The following is a 23,378-nucleotide window of genomic DNA, read 5'->3' as shown; positions in this document are numbered from 1 at the left end:
GGAGGTTCGCTTCTGATGAACGAAGGCTGCGGGAGGGGGTGTAGTGGTGGATCAGGTTTACCAAATAAACTTGCTACTGAGTATATCTCTGGAAGCCAAGAAAATGACTTTATTATATAACAAAAGTCAATCAATATCAATCAATACATCGATCAATTTAATAAATGTATATTGATAGAGAAATCTAAATCAAGGAGAGTCTTTTTCATTGTCATGAAATATTTTTCAAACATTCCCGTCTCCCTCCGGAGGGATTGTAAGAGGTCTGGTGACATTTTGGATTTGATTGACACTTATTTAATGACCATTTGTAATTACATCAGTCACAAACATGTTTACACGTTGTCATTGTGATTTAAATGAGACAGTGTTATGATATAAATGATTGTGGAAAACCCTTTGAGAGACTATCACCCTTAACCCAGAGGATGTGAAGGATGGGAGTACTTCAATAGAACACAGGATATACACTCCAGCGCAACAGCACACACAATGGCAGATAATGTATCATAGACACATGCGTGGGAGTTTTTCTGTGGATCACTGACGTCACAAAGGTGTTGTATCATCGCAAGATGGTCTCTAGTGCTGTTTTGATTTGATTTTCCAGAGCTGTGCTACAAAATTAAAGCTGGTAATGTTGAATATTCAAAAAGGTCTTTATTTTTCTCATACGGCCTGCGCTGCAGCAGCTCTTTTCACCCTCTGTCCAAAACCAGAGCCCTGGTCAGTCTGCTCTGATTTGTTAGCTAGGCGGCTCTGTTGTCATTGATGAACCGCTTAGAGATGTCCCGCCCCTTATCCTATCAAGTATAATGTGTTGGAGCGCTAGCCAATAGAAGCACAAGTGTTACATAGTGATGTCACCATGTTAAACAAAGGGGTCCAATCGAGACGTTTCAGACAGGGGGGGGGGGGATCGTGAAACTCCCTCTGAAGGGAACTTTTGGATTATAGCCTTTGCAGACCATTTACATGCACATATTACACAAACCTCTAACACACTACAGGAAAGGAGCACAACCCATAAAGCATAATAGGGCCCCTTTAACATAAAGAAAGCAAAGCTTCCCTTTTCATCTTCATAGTGTGTAACTACTCCTCTCATGTCATCATAGGTCATAACAGAATGTATCTCCCATTGTTGCCATATATTGTCAAGGTTAAGCTGCTTGTACTTTATCTGCTAAAATATGTAACCTTTCCTTTAAATTCAGTGAAAGCAAACACTCCTAAATGCAAGCACCGAGTCTTGAAGAGGGCGTTGCATTTGTTGAGACTTAAAACTGCATCATACAAAAGAGAGAAGTTCACGTAGATAAACTGAGAGCGAACGAGACGTCAGAGCGAAATGAAGGGGCTTTCTGTAACTGCTCTTCCTCGTTCTGTCAAATTGAGGTTAGCTCAGAGAACAGTTGTGCCCTCAAAACAGTTTCCACTTTTCCGGTACCCACCTCAAGTACAGAAGTAAAAGAAAAATATGTGCAAAAGATAATAAGGGCAGAACATTTACATTCAACTACACAGACGAGAGGCAGAGCAAAAGTGTCAGAGGGAGTTAGTTACTGAGCTAAACGGGAAGTATTTCGGAGAGGCACTGAGTTAGCCACCTGTAAGCTACACACACACACACACACACACTGCTTTCAGTGACAGCAGTGAACTGTGAGAGAGGTGGAGGTGAGGTTGTAACTTTATAGATTCCTGATGGCGTCTAGACCTGGCAGCAGAGCGGAGGAACAGCCACCAGCACTGCCTGTCAAAAAGCACAGGTAAGAGGAACAAACTGACTCTTAATAGAAGTTTATGAGTATTTAAAAGATTCTGTTATTGGGTTATCTTTAGATCTAGTCCATAATCCTCAATAAGATCCTTATTTATTAGGTAGTCGGACCCTAATTTGCTTATGCCAAACCTCCTGCAGAGCTTGCACTGACATGTGTTTTTGTGATTCTGTGCATCAGTAGCCGTTCTTCCAGATGCTCCAGTGTTGGGTCTGATTGCCTGATGCTCAGCCCTGTTGGACTCCAGCATCAGAACTACACGAACAACAACGTCTTCCCTGAACCCACCGATTGTCACGAAGCCCAGTGCCCCATACACTACGGTAGGTTTACAGAAGGTAAAGTGACTAAAGGGCGTGGGAAAGTGCTCCATAGTTCTAAATGTCATTGAAACAACAAATCCATCATCTACTGGTGCGTGGTTCTCTAATTCGGATACAGCTCAGAGCGATGGGAAGAGAAACTTCTTACGATAATATGAAGTCTTCTCAGTTCGTCTTTCTCATGAGAAATGAAAGAGAGGAAGTTCAAATGTGAAACTCTTACTTTCAATAACATTCATTTAGTATTCTGACAGATTATAATGAGTTGCAGACTGTTAATGCTGACACACACTCCTCAAACGTGTGCATGTTTATTGCTTTTGCTCACTGACCCAAATCTCTGTGTTTCTCAGATCCCTCCCAACACCAGGTGAGATTTTTCTCCGATGGCACCCCGCCGCCTGTCCCAAAGAAGAGGTTAGCTCGCACCCTCTCCCTCCCTTGCTCCAATCTGCCTCCACTCTCCCCTCTGTGTCCCCCGTCTCCACTGCAAAGACACCCTCAAAACTTCGACAACCCCCTGTACATGCTGGCACCCATACCTGACATGTTTTTCAGAGAGGAGACAGAAGAGTTTAAACCTGTCAGTGGGAGTAACGTCTCTTTACTGCACCTATCCCAGCTGTCCTTTGACACCCCGGATGAACATCTGCCCTTCCTATTCAGTAGATTTGACGACCAGAGGATTGTTTCTCAGGGGATTCAGAATCGACATCTACTGTTTTTGAGAAGCGTGGCCCAGAGTGTGGAGGCTGGGATCCTGCTGCAGGGAGAGGCCTCAGAGAGGAACGTGAGCTCGTACCAGCCTCAGGATTTCCTGCTGTGTGAGGGCAGCGGGCCAAAGCAGATCGGAGACACGCGTTTCTACAGCCTGCACAGCCCCAAGCAACCCGGGAGGACGCTTGGTTTAAGGGTAAGGTTACAACTCTTTTAAATAGAGTACTGTACGTTCTGTATGATAATAAAAAAAGGTAAAATGTTCTGTTGTAGTATTCTCTGTTCACTTTGGGTCACATTGCAATTGAGGTCATCTGCAAAGCGAAGTGGTTTGCACATTGCTAGCAGTAAAACAAACTTGATCTTTATCACGATTGGCAAATGTGACACTGACTTGCGGTACCCGAAACACTTCCTCTAAACTGTCATCAGGTGTCATAACTGCAACAGGAAGGCGAGAGAAGATATATTTTTCTTCATATTTCACAATACATTTTCTTGCAATGCATGTGTTTTTTTATTATGACTGGAGTTTTCGGTCTTTCTGTGCAGGTACACAAACAGCCTGATGAAGCCTCCTCAGCTCACACCAAACACCAGCATGTCAACGTTCAAGATATGATTGCTCATTTCCAAGCAAGCAACACCCTGAGGGAAGATTCCAGTAAACTACAAACTCAAACTCCCTCTCATCCTCTGAAGTCAGACTGCAGTGCTGCTCCACCAGCAGGTGGAGGCAGCACTGAGTGTGCCACAGTTCATGTGAACATTAATCTGCCCTCTGTTCAGTCTCTCCTGCAGAAAGGACTCTCAGTGGGTGTTGAGAGAGACCTTCCTCACGCCACTCTAGAGGACTTTGTCCAGGTTAACAGCTCACTGCAGAGCACTGACTGTGAGGCCTATGACAGACAGGTATGTGCTCTGTTGCTGCAGATATTACTAGGCTCACAACATCTGTATGACATCGGAGCCACAGCGGCTGAGCTCAGACCTCAGGGCATCTTTTTAGTGTGGCCCTACAGGGATAATGAAGAGGGAGAAGACAAGGATGATTCTGAAATGAAGAGTAGTTTCACTACCAACAGGAAGATCAAAGAAGGAAAGACAGAAAAAGGGATCCATATGTTATGGAGGACACACGGTTCCCCTCGTGTGGTCTTAACCCCAGTATCATCTGCTCCAATACCTCACATCTCCACCTACATAAAAACCCAGATTGCAGCTCTGATTGAATACTGCCTCCACTCACAAGAGAGCCTGGCCTCAGCCCTGTCCAAGTCCTCGTACCGCAGAGGGCTCCTCTTCCTGGGGTCTCTGCTCCACTCTGACAGCAGGGGGCCGCAGATGGCTGACATGGTGGCCCTGCTTCAGGTTCTCCTCTGGGGGCCACGAGCCTCGCTCTTCAATCAAAGCGGCTCTATGACCACCGCCGTGCACAACTGGCTGACAGTCAAGCGAGCGCTGCTGGTGATGAAGCTGGCAGAGAGAGGGCTTATCCAGGATCAGTCTGCACTGAGTTGGGAGGACTGTATGTGCCTGCAGTATCTGTCGTTCACAGACCCGGAGACAGTCCTGAGTGTGACCAGTCAGCTGTCACTGGACGGATCATCGTCAAGTTAAATCATTATTTTGCCCACTCTCGGGTATTGTCAGTCTGTATTATGCAGAATAGTCAAAAATACACTGAGAAAGGTGTTCCAATCCATCCTTTAAAAATACAAAACATCGATATTCTTCATATACTGCTCTTCATGTGACATTGATTTAATAAAATGCTGCACTTATTTCTGCTGTAATATTTAATATTAACTGGCCTACATTTGTATTTCCCAAGCAGCTTTTTACTAGAAGTGAAGGAATTAGGTGTATTGTAAAAAAAAAATTAAATAATTAAATTACTCTATACGTTTGTTGTGTGTATTTTTCGCGCTAAATATTGCACTCAAAATATGATTGATTTGAAACATGCTAGCTCTATATCACATGTAATATTAACATGATTTGTTTGGTGTTAAATATCAGTTATAGTTACTACTCATACATAGCAATACCTCTAGATGAAATTGAATTGAATAGAAGTTGTTGAGTCCATGAGATTTCATTTTTTTCCCATGCTTTACAGATTTTTTAAGACACTTATATTTGTTAGGGAATAATTTGCTTAGTTTGACACAGTTCATCATTTTCTCCTCTCACTGTCTCCTTTCCCACGGCATAGGTCTACGGCCTTGGGTATTGCTGCTATCTCTCTTAAGGAGGAGCAGCTTGGGCGCATTGTTGTTGCCAGTCTATGACAGAGCACACGCCGCCATGAGGTAGTTTACTGTTCAGGGACGAAGGTTACCTGGCGCACATTCTTTTCTATGGACGAGAGCTCTAGTTAGATTCAGGGTCCATAATGTTTAGTCTCACTGATAAAGAATGTTCATTATTACACTCCGAACTAGTTAAAACCTCGAGCTACAGTTATTCATAAGTAGTTTGGCAACCGCTGTGTCAACTCGTCGTGACACACCACCTGTTTTGTGAATTCTCCGGCCGTAACTCCAAATAAACCGTCAGTGTTTGCCATCAAAGCTCCAGCTCTCCTCGTGTCTCTCTGAGTCCTGACTCTCCATTGCTACAGAAGTTTCCCCCACAATATTGTGAGCATGACTGTCCATAACGACTCCATTGTATGCTTATTCCTAATCAAATCAAGATTAGTGATACACTTAAGGTCTCAGTATGCATCAAAAGAAGTGCTTTCAGACCGATATGCAACCACAAACCTCTTTCAAACACCAAGATTGAGTCATTAAATGTATCTGACTAAATAGACGATTATGCCCACTGCATCAGATCAACAGTTGTGAAGATGTGAGGAAAACGACTCAGTTTAGACCTTGACGAGTTGACACAGCGGTTGCCAAACCAATTCTGAAGAACTCTTTCTGTAGCTCGAGGTTTTAACTAGTTCGGAGTGTAATAATCAACATTCTTTATCAGTGAGACTAAACATTATGGACCCTGAATCTAACTAGAGCTCTCGTCCATAGGAAAGAATGTGCGCCAGGGAACCTACGTCCCTGAACAGTAAACTACCTCATGGCGGCTTGTGCTCTGTCATAGACTGGCAACAACAATGTGCCCAAGCTGCTCCTCCTTAAGAGAGATAGCAGCAATACCCAAGGCCTTTTTCAGACACCCACTATCTTGTAAAATAAGTTTGACGCCATGAATGCAGCCCCAGGGAGGCTAGGTGACAGCAGACGTGTGTCCATGTGTAAACAATGTGGTCAGAAACCTTATAGGATTAGATAAACCACAGACACCCCTTTCTTAGGTGAGCACTTTTATTTAGTAGTTACAACATGCAGATTTCTATCACGTGAACTAAAGCAACAATGAGAATCATGCGCACGTTTAACAAAAAAAAGGAATCAACTAGTACTTGCTATTGAAACATTTCTACTGACAGGAGTAGGATTAATTTAAATGTACCATAAATATCACACTGTGGAGATGATCATCGGAGAAGGGGGGGGGGGGGGGTTGGCACTACACGTCATGGATACAGGTGAGGACACAATGCCCGGATAGTAAGTGGGCGCTTACTCTACATTCCTGGTACATTAACATCTTACCCTAGTGCAAATATAATTGAAACACAGGTGAAGCAAACAAAGGAAACCTCAAGCACACTGTATTTGGATAATATATTCATTTCCCGTAAGAATCATAAAGCTGTGTAGCGTATGGATTGAAATAAGAACAACAAACATCTGTAACTGCTCATTTAATCGTCATCAGAGGAGTCTCGCTCGATGCTGTAAGCCATGAAGAAAGCGTCGGGGCGGGAGGGGACGAGGGGATGACCCGGTCTCACAATCTCAAAGCCCAGGAAACTGAAAGTACGCAGCAGGGAAGCTGGGGAGGGACAAGAGGGACACGGATGTAAATAAAGGGCGGTGATCCAGAAACAGCACCTTCAAAATGCTGTCAGGACGGCCAGTCTTGTGTACATATAAAGTATATTACAGCTTTGAGTAAACAAAGCAGTTCAAATGAATTGTCTAACATAATAAAAACCCAGTAAACAAAAGTCTCACCTCTGTCGTCACGGCTCTTGTGAAAACAGATGAACGCGTGATCAACCTGCAGCTGCTCTTCTGCAAATTCCAGCAGAAGAGCAAAACTAGAGAAACAAAGCAAACAGACGGGTGAATGTTTCACAGGAGGAATGTTAATGAAGTTACAAAATATGTATTCATTATGGTCTAAGCAGTAACATTTAACAAGAAAACCAAAGCATTTAAACCTTAACTTGACTTAAAATACTTATTTGATCAATCAGGCTCATCAAATTATCTTTTACACATTTATTTGTTATATTAACATTCAAGTTTTAGGTAATCTACTGTACGAATAAAAAAAAAAACCTTAATGGTCTGTTATTCCCTTAGGTGTAGACACAATCTATCAATTTCTTCATATTATTTGGAATTAGTACATAATGTACATTTCGTCGCCCATCAATCATATAGATAGAAACAAGTTTAAATGTTTGTACAAGAGATTTCTTTTAAATGTTGAAAAGCCCACGGACCTTTCTTTGCTGCCCTCGGGCAAAGCTCCAGGAGGGATTTCCACATAGAGATTCTCTCCCTTCAGCGCCGCCCTCCAGACACAGTGCTTGCCCTCCGAGCGACGGGGCTCAAAGAGCAAGAAGCGCACTCTGCCGTTGGCAGGGGGGGGCTCCTCAAGAACCAGCAACTGAGTATCCTACAAGACAGAGAGGACAAAATGTTCAGAGGACAGAGTATAAAGTTGCAGAATGCAGAATACAAATAAATGCAGTTAAGGAATCTTGATGAATATTACAGAAATACTTTAGAGTTGGCAAGGAAACCACAGCTGTGCTAAAAGCCTGAACCGGAGAAGCAGTAAAGATAAAAACAATCAACTTCAGAGCCATAAACATACAGTAGATTGGTGGCTTTGATAGACAGGATGAGCCTCAGGTGAAGAGCGGCTTCACATCTTTCCAACTTTAAAAAAATCGGCATTATGGTTTAGTTATTTCTGCATCCTTTTGATCAGTTTATTGCATCACAATCATATCAAATGTTGCTTATTTTGGGTTGATTTCAGTGTATTGAACCAGATTAATCAAACGCACTCAGGGACACGACATGCTGACTGCAGTGGGGTTTGAACCTGTGCTCCCCTGATCCCAGACCCTCCCATTTGACATTCCTGCCCTCCCCCAATAAACACGTTTTATTTTATTTATAACATTTTTTTTAAATATATATATATTTTTTATTATAAATAAACTGTGAACTTTAAGGCTACGATGTATGTGATGTCAGATAATAATAGAAGAGTAATACATGCAAAACAGGTATGAAATACTATATGACAGTAAAACAAGAATACAGTTTAAAAGGAGAGTGATTTGTAAAATATCCATAAAGAAAAAGAAAATCTGTTTACAGTTGTGTTTCATCTGGGTGTTGAGAGATGTATCCATAGATCTCTTCATTTTGCTCTCAAAGTGCACCAGATTGATGCATTTAACTTCAATATAATAAAAAAAATCTGGAGGTGAGGTCCACCCCCACTTAAAAAAATAGCACTTTACCCCTGCTTACACCTATATGCCGTGAGCTGATTATCGAGCCTTCATTGTAACAGTTGCGGGTACACTGTGTATATGCGTGGGGATTGTTGCAGTAGAAAATTCCACTGTAGCGCCCGGTACATTAATGGGAAACCCTACATGTTTGAGCACCCTCTATGAAACGTCAAGCTACCCCACAGCACCCCCAAAATACATCTCTGGCGCCGATACTGGCCGCGGCACATGGCTGTTTTGTGTGCCCTCCCATGAAAATCATATGCCCTCCCTGTAGATTTGTTCTGGCGCCGGGTCTGCCTGATCCGAACACCAACACACACGCGCCACAGCCCCCCACTAAACAAATAGTCCCATGGTGAATTTCCGTAACGTAAGTAACAAATGGCAAAAATGTACTTTGAGTTTGATGTGAACACAGCATAACAATTGCAGTAACATAAGAACTGCTGATTTACTGCAGCAGTATAAAAGCCTAGCAAAACTATTACATTATTAGCTGGGTTGAAGATGAAGATTGAAAAGAGCAGAACTGCAAATAAGTTGTTTGTCTCTCTCCTAGTTGTATTATTAACTTATCTGCGTTGATAGTTCAAAGAGGTTGCTCTCTGCATTTCTAAAAATATTAAGAAAGTGCTTTTTAACTCACAGAATAGAATGGCTTAGCTGAAAGATTGCGATCCCTCTGGTCATTCCCTCGCCCACCTGGGATCTTCAGGGGTGGGAGAGGGGCATCAGGAGCACCACAGAGGCCCCGGACACGGGTTACTGCAACAGCGGGAGCACCTCCTGGGATTGGAGATACTGGAGTGCGAAACAAACACACACACAGAAGGAGCCATTATTAAATGGAGCATTCACTGGAGGTTCTGCTACCAGACTCCCGATATAAACAACAGGGGTTAGACATTAAACTGTTGAGTTACTCATCTTCAAAACTACGGTTAAACAGTGGCTAAAGTTGAGTGAGTCCTAAGAAACTAAATATAAGGCAGATAGGAACAGTTCAATCAGTAACTGTCCTCATCGCCAGCAGACAGACAGGAAGCTGAAATAGTTTGAGTAACACTTCCACATTTGAGATGTCCCATGTGAATGTCAACAAGAGGTAAAATATTCACTAAAAGACATTTTTGTTCCATTTCACAAAGTCCAATCCTAATCCCTGTAACCTTTGGAAAAATAGGCTAGTCGTTCACGTAAGAAGCTTGACGTCTTTACTTCCAAAACCAGATTTGTGTGGGGTAACTTTAAGCTTGTCACATGATTCCTAGAGGAAGGCCGCCAGAGGATCAGGCTCTTATGTTTAAAAATCTGCCTACTTTAGTACTGCTGCACTAACAATGTCCCCCCAAGCTACCACAGACAAACAACCGTTTAGCAGGTGAGATGAGCTATATTAATTCAGAGGCCAGCCAACGAGCTCTGTAGAATTAGCTTGGCTTACCGGCGCAGATGTCTGTTTGTACGGTTGCATTCATTTACAGCATTGTGGGTAGGTCTATTCTCAGGGTTCATATCGGGAACCTATCCCATTAGCAGCGCTACCACAGCGATGCAAATGCTCTCACACAAACTCACTGATGCTCTCCTACGCAAATGTCACCTCTATGCTATATGTGGAGCAGATGTGTGAAAAACATTGTCACTCATATAACTCAGGCTAACCAAGTCATTATGCACACCCATGTTGTATTGGCTAAGGCAGCTGCTCTGGTCACATGAGCAATGATTCTCTCAAGCTTCTGCTGCTGCATAAGAGCACCTTTGTCATGTATGAATATCATACAAAAAACACTTATCTCTAGGGGGGGGATATCATAATGCAAGTATCATTGCTTCAGATGGACAACATGCTGGCCTCATTTAAAAATAAACCACAGAATCAGTTTAAGTATAAAAGGGCACCTGCTCTTTAAACTATGGATAAAAAGAGAAAACTGTATCAAATGATCGCAACATATTTTACACAATCTATAACAACATCTATGCTGTTATTGCAAAAAATTTCTTGGGTAAACAGTCATCGCTGGACTCAAAATTACCCATACCACCCCCCCTCGCAGTGCAGTGGAAATTTCCTACGAGTCCTTCACCACACAAACAGCCTCGGCAAAAAATCATGTTAGGACACGAAATAGATTAAAACACCACAAAGGTAATAACTCACAGGTTGTGTCAAATTATGCTACATATTTGTAGTAGGGTCAACCCCACTCTATAATCTTATTTCCAGTCAATGAATACATTTAAATTGGAAATTCCCCAACAAATAAGCAGTCTCCGGCTGGAGTCCAATGGCTGGCAGAGGCTCACACAATGGTTAATATAATACCACGTTAAGATAGCACATAGCAAAGGTTATTTTATATGTTAATTAACTATCTGCACTGTTGGAAACAAATTGCTTCATTTTAACATTTCGTCGATGCTAAATTGCAACGCTTGCAAGCACCTGATCCCGAGAGCAAAATGGGAAAAAAACAAACCATGAAACCACAAATAATCAATTCAGCCATAATTTAACTACGAACAAGCTTCATGTACATAACATTATATACACATTTGTAGTGTTCCTTTATTATTTGTATGCTTTTAATTCAATTGTGAAATATTGTATTGTTGTTTGTGTTACTGCAACGGCTGAGATGAAAACATCCCTCTGATGTAACTGCTAACGTTCGCGCTAGCCGTATGCTAACACCGCTAGCAATTAAAACCGTTAACATTCAGATCAAACATAAATAAACACTACATTACCGACACAATACAGTTATTAAAACTTTGTACACATAAGATTTTTAAATATTTAACATTGATAAAATGTCATGAATGTATAAGACGGCAACATTAAATGTTAGCTAGCTAGCATCTCATCTTTTAGGTAACGCATGTCAATGGCATTTCACATTAGCTAGCAAGCTAGGGCATGGATATCAACAGCAGTGATGATTATATTTTTGTCTATTTGCTAGATAAATACCAATGTTACTTGAATGTCAAACATTCGGGATAAATGAGAGGAATGAAGAGTGGATATTTTAAGACATTTTTATAAAAAGGTATTAAACCAAACGCGGTTGACGATGTAATTTGGAAACCTGAATAAATAGTGCTGTTATGTAAACAAGAAGCCCAGGTAATAGTACTAGCACTCCAGGAAATATACGGCTCCCTTAGCTAGGCCGCGGCTTTTAAATGTATCCTAGCTTGCTAGCTTATGACAACAATTCACAACGACTACAACAACATACCTTCCACTTTCAGGTTTATTACTGGATTGTTCAATAACAGGCATTTCGGTTAAGTTTCTCTCTTTTTCTCTAACAAAACAATGACTATTCAAAATCGTCTGTAGGTTAGATTTAACCATAAGGCCAGCGTCCACACCAGCGTCTCTCTGTCTCTCCTCTACCCTATGCTGCGCTCAGAGCCGGCTGCAGTATTTCAGAGGGGAGGGTCCTGCCCTGAATGACGTACTGCTGTGAAAATATGACACATAATGAACCACTTCACTAATAAATAAACAAGCACATTTATCTTAAGAAAGCATCAGAATGATAAATCCTTTGTTTGTGGGAAATTAGAAGCGTGGATGAGAGGCACACATAAAACTAGGCTCATTTATTAATTTTACAAATAGTGTGTAATGATAAGAAATCCTTTATTTGTCCGACAGCAGGGAAATTAAAAGCGTTGATAACTCGTAAAACTAAGCACATTTATTAGTTTAACATACATTGTGTAAAACTAATCATTATGTCAACATTGGGGGGTTTTTCTGATAAAATTGTGTGCATTTAATCTTAAATTTCCTGGTACACCTATTGATCATATATTTTACGTATAGTACATGTGAAACAAGTCATTCTATTAATTTGAGTCTTAAATATACATAACTATTAAACCAAAAAAATAGTTAACTTGTAAGAGGAAATCTCTAGTAGGCCTAAATAATAATGTATACTTTTTTTGTATAATCTGCCTGACTCCTTTACCTAATTGTAGGCAAAATTGTAAACATATTTGTATTTTATAGGTAACAAAACTGTTATTAAACTGTTGTGTTTAGTGAGGTTGATTTGGATAACCTATTTATCCATATGCAGCATTTAAGTATTGTGGAGCTTATTGGAGTGGAGCTAATTTGAGCTATATAAAAATACAAAATTACCCTTTGAAATCTAATTGAGTATAGTACACACAATGGAAACAGGTAAATGTTAGTACTTCACATTTGCAACTCAATACAGTGTAGAACATGAGTAAAAGTACTTCCACCTGTCACTTACTGGTACTAAACAGACTTATAAGGTACAAAAGAGAAGCCTTATTTTGGATGTTCCCAAAAGAGCAATAGTTTTATTATTTGTATACCATTAGGCATCTAACTAAATGCAATTAATTAGTATAATAGGCTAATGCTGTTTAATGCTCTTTAAACTTGTCCACCCATAGCCTGGTAAGTATAAACAGTCTCTGTAAATGTCATTTTCCTTTTTTCAACAACTGTCATCTGTGCCTGTCAATCAAGGAGCAAAGGAGCATGGTGCATGGTGCAGGTTGTGTTTAACGCCGTCTCTGGTGCCTACAGAACTGAAAACATTGTCAAAACAACCTCCTTCACTTCAATACTGAGACACAACTGAAGGCTCAAATCAGGTACGTTTCTTAATGTATCAAGATGCTCATATATAACCTAACTCATTTAATATCATTATCGTGATTAGCCAAGTGACTATTTAAAGCTGGCTTATTTAAGCCTATGAGACCATTTTTAAGACTGTGCACACAGCAATACAGGCGCATATACTTTCAATTGTCCTTATGCATGTCAAAAACTAAATTTCTTATCTTTACTTACTTTAATGTTGTGACCAGCTATTAATATAGGAGTACAGGAATTAAGGAGGGAGAGTTGGAGTGTCTGAAACATCATAAGTAAGACAAATATCCATAATTTAAAATAAAATAAATACATTGTGAATTGTATTGCAACAAGCCTCTGACTTGTTCGTGTTTGTCCACAGTGTCGGGTTATGACCGTATTTTGTCCATCGAACATTTGAGTGATGTTCCTAACCCATGGAAAGGTTTTACCATGAATCGCTGCCTAGTGCTGGCTCTGGTTGTTCTGCTGGTGAGCTCAGGAGTCAGCGAACTGCACGGTGAGTCATGATACACAACGTTTTATATGTTAAAAATATGTTTGTTTTCAGTGGTGGACTGTGATAAAGTACATTTACTCAGTTACTATTTTGACATACTTGTTCTTTACTTTACTAGTGTTTTTATTCGATGTTTCATATACATCTGATTTACTATATTTTGGAGGCAAATATTGGACTTTTTACTCCACTACATTTATGTAACACTCATAGCTTTTAGCTATTTTGTACATATAAAAACACATCATATACTTACATAATACAATGCACTGTACAATCTACCCAGTATTTTAAAAAGTATCTAGATTTGGCTCAACATTGGCAAACTGTAACATTAAAACAATATGTATTTGTTTGTGTTAAAAACTGAATTATAATGTTCTACAACACCATGAAAAGAGCTATTAACCGGATACTTTTTTGATAGTTTTTGCACTCTAACCTTATTGAATAAAGTAAAGGATCTAAGTACTTGTTACGCTACTGTTTGTTTCGTCTTTATGCAGTAATACAGTATGCAACTTGCATGGATACTTCTCTATACGACATATATGTATTATTGTTACAGTGTATTATTTTAATATTTTTTACACAACAAACTCTTTCTCCTCTGTTACATTCAGCAGGATTTTTTTGTGTTTTATATATATATTTTTTTCTAGATGCAATGGATTCTTTTGTTGAGGAGACAGGAATAAGGTCTTTTGTTGGAAGTCTGCAGGATGGTTCAATATTTCAGGTATTTCTCTTTAGCAAAGATTACCCAAACCTATTGGTTTCTATGTTGAGTGATTTAAAGGGTAAGATTTTTGTGATGTTATTTATATTTCTTATCTACTCAGTGGTATAAATCAATAGAGGCCTTGTTTATACTGAATCTCTGTGCAGTTTAAAGGTACTTTATACTGAACGATGAGACTTCTTGATGTTATCCCGTTTGCATGATGTGAATGTGATCCGTACAGTCAATAGTCAGCACTAAGCTATTACCTTTTTATCATCAAGCTTACAGAAGTTTAAAGAAAAGATTGTCAAAATATGGAAATAAAAAGAGACCCTAAAGCATTTACTTCATTTATTTTCATTTAATCATTTATTTGAAGAGGGACGATACATATTGATGAACATTTAAAACAAATAATGCTTTAAAACGTAAACATGCCGGATTTTAGCTTTGAGCTAATTTCCATCCGTAGTCCCTCACATACAACATTTCTACACTTCTTAGGCCCATCATTTAGAAATGTAGACATGCATACAGTGTTGAAGTGTTTGTAAATCGCTTTGGATAAAAGTGTATAATACAAATTATAACAATGCTGCTAGGCCAATAAGTTCAATGCATTAGCGATACACACTTACTATTGGTAAGTATCGGTCTCACTGCATTGCAAGTATGACTGCACTTCATTGCATCACTATATACGTGACATTTTGAAAGGGTACAAGTATAAAAAAAACTGAACAAAACTGAAGTGAATTTATAAAGATATGTTCTGCTTTCATGTGGTGGTATATTGTGTGTATTTGAGGAATCACTTGTGAACTCAGACTGTTTTTTCCTGTTGCCTGTCTGCAGATATCACTATGGGACAATTTCATGGAGTGGTGGGGAACTGAAGAACTCGGAGCGATAAGAAGAAGAAAAAAGCCGATTGGCAACAAGTCGATCCTGAAACCCAAACCTAAAGTATGATTTGAAAAAATAAATGTAATCAACTTTCACAACAGCATGTTTCCAAATTGAGAACACAAATCATGTTCATTATACAGTACCTTGCATTTAATAAAATAAAGATGCAGAATGCTAATCCATTTTTTATTTCATTTGTCAGACAGGAAACATTACATTGACCTTTTCACATCACTGATTTAGAACTGTAATTTACTGCCACAGTGTAACAAAGTATTATATTGTCTGTAAAGTTTGCCTTTAAAAACATTGTAATAAAACATATTTACAGAAAAATATGGTGATACTTATATTTAACTGAGTGTGAAAATACTGCAGATAATACATTGTCTTTATACTGTATGTGAAAGCATATAGCATAAAGAGACCTCTGTGAATGAACACGCACATTTACTAAAAGCAGAGGTGGACAAAGAACTCAAAACCCTTATTGAAATAAAAATAGTAATTTGACAGTAAAATTACAAAAGTAATAGTCAAGTATATTTAAAACACCAAAACTGGACAGTACTCATTCTGCTGCAATTGCCCATTTCAAAATGAAATATGTTATATTATTGGATTATAATTATTGATGCATCAACGTGTTCACCATTTTAATGATGTAATTGTAGAAGGAGAAGCTATTTTTTAGGTTGGAGTAAAGCACACAATATACTTGCCTCCTAATCCTAAAATAGAAGTATAAATTAGCAAGAATTGTAAATAAGTACAATTCCCTCAAAATTATATGTAAGAAAAGTACATACATGTACTAATGTACTGTCCATTGCTGACTACCAGAGTATTAATACTGTAGGAATAAATAAATGATAGTAACGTGTGATATTTAAAATAGTTTTACAAGTTAAATATGCAAAACATATTTTGTGTCGTAATAAAACTACAAGATGAAAACATACTCAGCGACATCCGCACTTCGTCGCCAACATGTTTGGTTGGAGGCAGATGTAAGTCCCTTCTAGTTTCACTTTGATCACAACCAGGGCATCGTAGGCTATGGGCACACAGCAGGGGGCCCGCTCCTTCACGTTCCCATTCTCGATGTAGGAGATGAGCAGCAAGGTGTGGTAGATGGGGTCGCTCAGGGGGAAAACGCACAGGCCTTGGCAGTTGTTGATTCTAGCCGTGTTGGGACCCAGGAATGCGTTGAACAGGGACACGGTGAGGCTCTTCAGCCCGCACGTGGTGGCGTTCACTTGCTTGCCAGTGCTGTCTCTGGTGGATCGCAGGCTTCTCTGCATCTCGTATCCACGGGCCACCATCTGCAGGGCCCTCAGCAGAAGGAAAGCACGGTACTGGCTCGCTCCTGTTCTAGAGGGAACACAAGCACCAGTTACAAAGTGAGTTTCACACTGCCAGGTATCTTTATTGATTATAGTGCTTCTTATCTATTAGATGATTTATTTATTTATTTCATTTATTTTCTAGTATATGAATGTGCAAAGTAACCCAAGCTGTCAGATACATGTAGGTAAGTAAAAAGTACAGAACAGTACTTGAATAAATGTCTACATTGTTAAGGACTGTGATTTCCAGGGGCTTTAGTTATTTTGCATGTGACAAGACTGAAGAAGCTCAACTCATTTGAAAAAAATACATTTGATCCACATATTGAGTGAGCTATGAAACTAAATATCAAATATTGCATATCAATATTCCATGAACAATAATTAAAAACAATTATGCTTTAAAAATAAAAACTATGAAATCCTTGAAAAAAAAGAGAAGGGGTGCGATTAAATAAGTGTAAACTTCTTCCCACCCCTTTTCGGATGTGTAATTAAGTAGATTATTTGTTTATACATAATTTAGAATCAGTAATATTTTTGTATATTAATTTGACACTGATTAGTTTTGTATTGTATAACAATTCTCATGTAAAAATGTTGTATTAGTGTTTTACACATTCAAAATAAATCCAATCAAATCAAATATTCCATAAAATTGTATTGTCATACTGATATTCTGTACACACTGTGAAGACCACTGAGACAAATGTAACATTTGTGATATTGGGCTATATAAATAAAAATTGATTGATTGATTGATAAAAACTAGTTGAGTAAGCATTACTAAAACCAAGGGATACATTGAAAATAAGTTGATGTAGTAAGCTTAAGATAGTGGTTGAAATGTCTTAAAGCTAGAGCAATGGATATATGCAAATAAAAGCAACGGCTGAGTATATTTAGTTACTAAAAAAGCAGCACGTTGAAATAGTAAACTTAAGGTGTGGATTCGATGAAATAGTTAGCTAACCATAAGGGTAATATATAAATACCTGAAATGGATGAACAAAAACATGTCAGCTTAAAGTAATACATTAATGATTCAAATATCCACCATCTGCCACCTTAAGTTGTTGAATGAAAACCTTAACCGACCAAACATTAATAGACCAAATATATGGGAAACATACTGTATTGCTATCATATTATTCAATGTAAAATGAAATCCACCTTAACTTAACACTGTTGAATCTGACAGGAGGCTTGATTAGGGGTACTTGAGTTCATCTGAAGGGTCTGTAGCTCTGACAACAAAGCTTGGGAACATCTGCTTTAGGAGTTTTCTTGAACACATCACCTGCTGCAGGCTCCTTCTCTGGAAACGCACTGAGTTCGGTGAGCCTTCGCAGCCTCTTTGTGGCTCTGCAGCCGACCTCCCCCTCCGTCTCTATGACCTCCGTCACCTGCGTCACAGTCTGCTGCAACCTCTGCTTCACATCCTGCAGCAGAGCAGGAGACATGGCCAACTCCCCAAGATGCACCTGAAACATGGAGCCCCGGCTGGTGAAGGAGAAGATGGTCGGGGAGGGGGAGTTGATCAGTTCAGCAAGCAGGGTGTCACTGGAGGACAGATCGAGCGGCAGGGGGGGGCAGGGAGTCTAAGGAGTCTAAGGAGTCTAAGGAGTCCAGCTGCAGGGCGGGGGACTCAGGGGGGTCCTGAGGCGAGACGTCACTCAGGAACCTCTTCAGCTCACAGAGAAAAGGGGTCTGTGAGGAGGCCGGGGATGAAGTGTGGGTATATCTGAGAAACAGAGTGAAACATGTTGCTGAGCATCTCTCTGGCAATGGTTGAGTAACATGTCAATGAGGAACATGAAAGCCAAGAAAACCTTGTTTCTGTTCCTCCTTCCCCAGAGAAAAGCAGAAGTGGAGTCATGCTGGTGGTACTTCCTGATTTTCCACCAATAAGAATGTCTCGTAGGCTTTGGTCTGTAAAGAGAGGACATGTGAGGCGAGGGCACATGAAAAAAGAAATGATATCAAATGTCATATCTTACACAGGTCATATCTTGCTAATGTCTTATCTTATTACTACCATTTCCTACTCATGACATATCTTAATGACATGTCTTACTGATGTTACTTCTTACTCATATCAGGCTTTTTTGTTTCAATAGACATCCTCCATCTGTGGTGAACGCCACCCTCTGATGCTTTTCCTGTAAGCATTATGTACTGTGTTTTCTCTGAAATGCACACAGACTAGAAGAGAACAGTAGTAGAAAAGAAAGAAGAAGACAACCATGATCATCTACAAAAGATTTAGGGACATCAGGACAGTTTTAAAACAGACAATATTTACAGAAGGCCTGTCTGTACCTGTGTGTTAGGATGCAGCGACGGACTGGAGAAAGTGACGTCCAGGTTTCCTCCTGTGAGCGGACTTTCAAACACCAGGAGCAGCACGGGGTTCGGCTTGAGCGATGGAGACTGTGGGAGGTCAAAGGTCAACAAGAGCGCTCCTCTTTCATTTTCCTCTGCCAAAATCACTGATGGAGAAATCAAGACATGCTGTAAAGATTAAAAAAACAACAACATTCAGACAAATGATTGCGTTCAGAGAGCAATAATACCTCCAGTTGGAGGCAAAACCTCCAATCCATCCCTATGGTTTCTCTGTGTTTCCTTAGCAAGCTGCAGTAAGACTGATGAGCGTTCAGATGCCGTGCAGACTCCAAACTGATTCACACTGGAGTTTGTGAGTTCATCATCGTTACCAACACTTTCACGCAGCGCTGCAAATATGTCATCCACAAAGCACGGTGCATAGTGAGGGGCGGGATGAGAGACTGTGGATGCTGTTGTTGGAAAGGTGTGCTCTGAATAAAGAAAAAATACAACAACATTACAAACTAAAATAATATGTATCCTTGGAGATTATTCAACTGTGCAATATTTACATCAAGTTTACATACTAAAATGTACATTTAGAGCAATTATCTGGTTTTCAGCATTACCATTATAAATAAACTGCTATTGTATTATTCATATTTTTACATATATAAATAGTTGTTTTATATTTTGGACAAATGTGCACATTGTTACTTGGACTTCTCTCATTTTTATAAATGTTTTTATTTTATTGAAATGTTCAAATGGAGCGACTGTTATACAATTACATTCTTAAACATATATTGTGCTAAACATATGTTTACATGTTTATTGTCGTTATATATTATGGAACAATATGCACATTTGTACTTCTTTACGTTTAGATTAATTGTTTTGAAACATAGAATTGTATTTTATTTTACATAATCTATTGTCTGGTTTTCTTTTAATTGCAATTTCACATTAAAATGGAGCAACTTTTAATAAATTCAATTTCCCGCTGAGGTTAAAAAGAGTATTTCTAATTCTGATTCTGAAAAATAAACGAGAACTTAAGGCATGCAAACAATCCAAAACACACTTATTGACCAGATATAAACACCACAACGTAAAAATAAAGGCATTGCACAGAACTGCATTCATTATTACAAACCGCTCATCATTGTGCAGAGTCTGACCTGTGAGTGAGGGGCTGTGGGCCGGAGGCCGTCCGTGGGAGAGCCTGGAGCAGCAGAGCATCAGCGCTGCGACACAGAACACATCCACAAACATCTTCATTCTATCTGTCTGAACATGTCTGGTCAGACCTATCTTTATCAGATGTTATGAATGTGTCAAGCTCGGGAGGTATATGCTCCCACCTTCTCTTCTCACTAACGTGGTCACGTGCTGTCAAATATTTGGCCTTGATCATATCACGGTGGATTCTTTTTTTAGTTGTTTGCTGCACAGAAATATGCGTCTTTCACCTCACAAAGGCAAGTTGAAGTCTGATAATGGGAGCGAATGAAAGACAAAGAAAAGGCAATATTGTTGGTTTGGAGCTTAATGTGTGTAAACTGAAATGCATATCCAACTAGCCTATATATTATACACAAAAGAGATAAGAGGAACGTTCACACCAAGTTCTTTTCCCACAATAGTTCATGAGAACTCAGTTCATGAGAACTCTTTTAGTTCTGAACTAAAGCAGATCGCGTTCACACCGCAATGAATCCCTGGGGGTGGATTCATGGATGTATAATAAGAATAGTGATGTGTCGGTCGCGAACGAGCTCTTTCTTCTTTTAAGTGAACGACGGGAGCCGGCTCTCGCCCACGAACGAGACGTTTTTTGTTTTGTTTTTGCGGAGGGATCTAGATCGGCATGAAGGCACATTATGCAATGTCCACATTATCCCGCTTATTACACATGGCCACATTCTCAACAAAGTAACGACATGACTCTCAATATTAATTGAAATGCTTTTATGGATTTAGAAAATGATTTTATTGATTTAAAAAATAGTTTTATGTATTGATTTAAATTGACATGCATCCGCTAAGAAAAGTAGTCCGTTGTTACTGTTTGAACTAACGTAACAACGGCAGGAACTGCTTCGATAGCGTTTTTGAGGAGCTTTTTGATTACATATTTGAAAACATCGTTGCTTGCTTTAAAAGTAGCACAATTCATTATGTCAAACCTTGGAAAGTATCTAGATATCCCTGCCCTAATGCCAAAGTAACTGGCAACTGAATGTGTCGCCGTTTGATGTCTATGTCTGGACCGCTGCGTAAAAAGGAGGGTTTCTGCCCCATTACTTCTCTTCTTACTTCTATAAGAATAAAAAACGGAGGACGGAGATCTCTTTTTGTCCCCCTCTTCTCCCCGCTGCAGCCTAGCAGCTGATCTCAAAGCACGCTCCCCTCTCCTGCAGGGGGGCGTGGTCAGCTGCATCTCACAGAATCAGCCCCCTGCAAAAACAGCGCTGGAAAGAGCAAATAGAGCGAAATGAGGCATGGCTAAAAATAAAATGCAGGATCTTTTTGGTATTTTGAAAAAAACAACTATATTTATATACTTTATATAGGTCGATACAGTAGCCCCTTTTTAAATAGTTGTTATAGGTGTTGCTATCTGTTTTGTGTAGCGTGGTTCTACAAGCAAGTCAATGCATTCATTGGGTGGTATCAGAGAGTTACACGGGTCTGTAAATGCAATGAAAACAATTGGCCACAGCAAATCATTTATATTAAACATGTAATTTTTACTTTTGAATACTTCAGTACAAAGGATGTATTGAATAATTTAAGTGATATATGTGTACACATATAAATCATTAGTCAAAACAGGGCTACATTTGATTTAATTAAAAGGTATAATATGTGGTAAACTGAAGAGCCGTTTGGGAGCCGAAAGATCCGGCTCACCAAGAAGAGCCGGAATTCCCATCACTAAATAAGAACTGGATACAGCGTGGGAGGCGGGGCCTCATTCATTCCTATGAGAGTTGCTCAATGGCGCATGATGACAAAATCATAGATATATATAAACATGTTTATGTACATGTTTATATATATCTATGGACAAAATGGCCCAACTTTTGAGAGAGCGAAACGTCACAGATTACCCGGCATGCCTGAGAAGTACCCGTATGTGCACTTATAGAGCATGCGCAACTTTAACCACGCCGCCCAAAAGGCTCGTTCACATTAAGCACGTGAATTTGCGTACACGTAACAGCACCGCGCGTTCATGACAGCATGTTACTGGATTTATATTAACGAGGCGGCAGTTAGCAGCTAGCGGCTAGCTAGTAAATTATGTTAAGTTACACATCAATCGTTATGTACTTTTATATTACGGTGACATCAGGATCTAGTGATATCCAAGCAACAGAGCTTCATTTAGCATGATACTTGTGTGGGTTGTACATGAAACCACTTGGTAATATATCAAAATGTATATGTTGAAGCCTGTTATGATTAATTGTGAGTTAAAACTTTATCTAAAAAGTAAAGCTGATGATGGATTACTGTGGTGGAGTTAAAATAACAATAGCCTATTTCTTTTTGAAATGTGATGGAGTAAAAGGATAGTAACTGTGATTATTCATGTTAAGTAGCCCATAAGTAACTAAAACAATTGCAAGTGCAATAAGAAGCTACAGGAACGTTAATCTACGTCGGTAATATTACCTTTATTTAATACAACATTTATGGTACAAGATTTACATCATACAGCCCATGTAGTATAATATTGTACAAATGATGAATTACAGCGTGCAATATATCCATTATTACAGTTCCGTGGGCTGGCAGTAAGGCGATATGGTCCGTTGTTATTGTGCATCCATGGCTAAAGAGAAACTCATGTAGTACTGAACACGTAACTTGAACGTGCCGGGCGGCGCGGTCCCATGGGTTAGATGCGCGTTCATAATGCAGAGGGAAATATCTCTCAGAATAACGTTATTAGCACATTTTTACAACTTGAGGAACGAATGTTTTTAATAAGGGCTATACAAACGTTCATACTGGGTAGTTTATTTAGTTTAAAAAAAATTATCCAACGAGTTACAGACCACTCTTTCCCCATGTAAGTCAATGGGAAAAAGTGTTTCCGGGCCCAGCAACCTAAAGGAAGTGTAGTACCGCCGTTTGACCAGCACGAATATTCTCATCAGACTCCGGCGCACTTCCTGGGGGCTTGGCTTGGGTCGATTACGGCCCGTCTACACTACAGGCGTCAAAAAATGCTTTCAACGCTTCGCCCATTCATTTGAATGGGGTGACGTAGGATATTTCCAAACTTCGCCGAACTGCATTGTGGGTAGCATGGCAAGGCGTTGCAAGCATCACGAGCGTCTATCGGCGTCAAAAGTTGAACAATGTTCAACTTTTGAGGCTCGATGCTTGCTCGAAGCTGGCGTCAGCCAATCAAATCCCGTTTTTGCAATTCCCGCCA

At 39.6% G+C, this 23,378-nt stretch overlaps 3 protein-coding genes across 4 annotated transcripts; 1 reads left to right on the top strand and 2 right to left on the bottom strand.

The window, feature by feature from the left end:
• Positions 1 to 1,410: 1,410 nt before the first annotated feature.
• peak3 (PEAK family member 3) lies at positions 1,411 to 4,734 on the top strand. 2 transcript variants are annotated; one of them, XM_034216212.1, is made up of 4 exons: positions 1,411 to 1,772; positions 1,968 to 2,107; positions 2,461 to 3,020; positions 3,377 to 4,734. In XM_034216212.1, the coding sequence occupies exons 1-4, from the start codon at positions 1,708 to 1,710 to the stop codon at positions 4,442 to 4,444; spliced, it is 1,833 nt and encodes a 610-aa protein (XP_034072103.1). In that variant the 5' UTR covers positions 1,411 to 1,707; the 3' UTR covers positions 4,445 to 4,734. The 2 variants fall into 2 exon arrangements, with proteins under 2 accessions (XP_034072103.1, XP_034072102.1); XM_034216211.1 differs by having other exon boundaries at positions 1,412 to 1,772; positions 1,965 to 2,107.
• A 1,407-nt stretch (positions 4,735 to 6,141) lies between these two features.
• On the bottom strand, positions 6,142 to 11,893 carry oaz1a (ornithine decarboxylase antizyme 1a). Its single transcript, XM_034216313.1, is given in 6 exon segments — positions 6,142 to 6,733; positions 6,916 to 7,001; positions 7,413 to 7,588; positions 9,094 to 9,180; positions 9,182 to 9,248; positions 11,699 to 11,893. Coding segments are annotated over 6 exon segments (666 nt in total). The 5' UTR covers positions 11,818 to 11,893; the 3' UTR covers positions 6,142 to 6,602.
• A 4,314-nt stretch (positions 11,894 to 16,207) lies between these two features.
• Positions 16,208 to 20,222, bottom strand: amh (anti-Mullerian hormone). The gene is given in 8 exon segments (XM_034216187.1): positions 16,208 to 16,614; positions 17,895 to 18,186; positions 18,188 to 18,338; positions 18,427 to 18,526; positions 18,688 to 18,799; positions 18,917 to 19,086; positions 19,171 to 19,416; positions 20,107 to 20,222. Coding segments are annotated over 8 exon segments (1,578 nt in total). The 5' UTR covers positions 20,207 to 20,222.
• Between the last annotated feature and the right edge of the window lie 3,156 nt (positions 20,223 to 23,378).

The sequence above is a fragment of the Gymnodraco acuticeps genome, unplaced genomic scaffold, assembly GCF_902827175.1.
Source record: "Gymnodraco acuticeps unplaced genomic scaffold, fGymAcu1.1, whole genome shotgun sequence".
Classification (NCBI taxonomy): Eukaryota; Metazoa; Chordata; class Actinopteri; order Perciformes; family Bathydraconidae; genus Gymnodraco; species Gymnodraco acuticeps.
This window is presented reverse-complemented; position numbering and strand designations above follow the sequence as displayed.

Coding starts and splice junctions, on each gene's coding strand:
- peak3 (XM_034216211.1), top strand. CDS start 1,708: ATGGCGTCTAGACCTGGCAGCAGAGCGGAGGAACAGCCACCAGCACTG. Junction 1,773..1,964: donor CTGCCTGTCAAAAAGCACAG/GTAAGAGGAACA, acceptor TCTGTGCATCAG/TAGCCGTTCTTCCAGATGCT. Junction 3,021..3,376: donor GGAGGACGCTTGGTTTAAGG/GTAAGGTTACAA, acceptor CTTTCTGTGCAG/GTACACAAACAGCCTGATGA.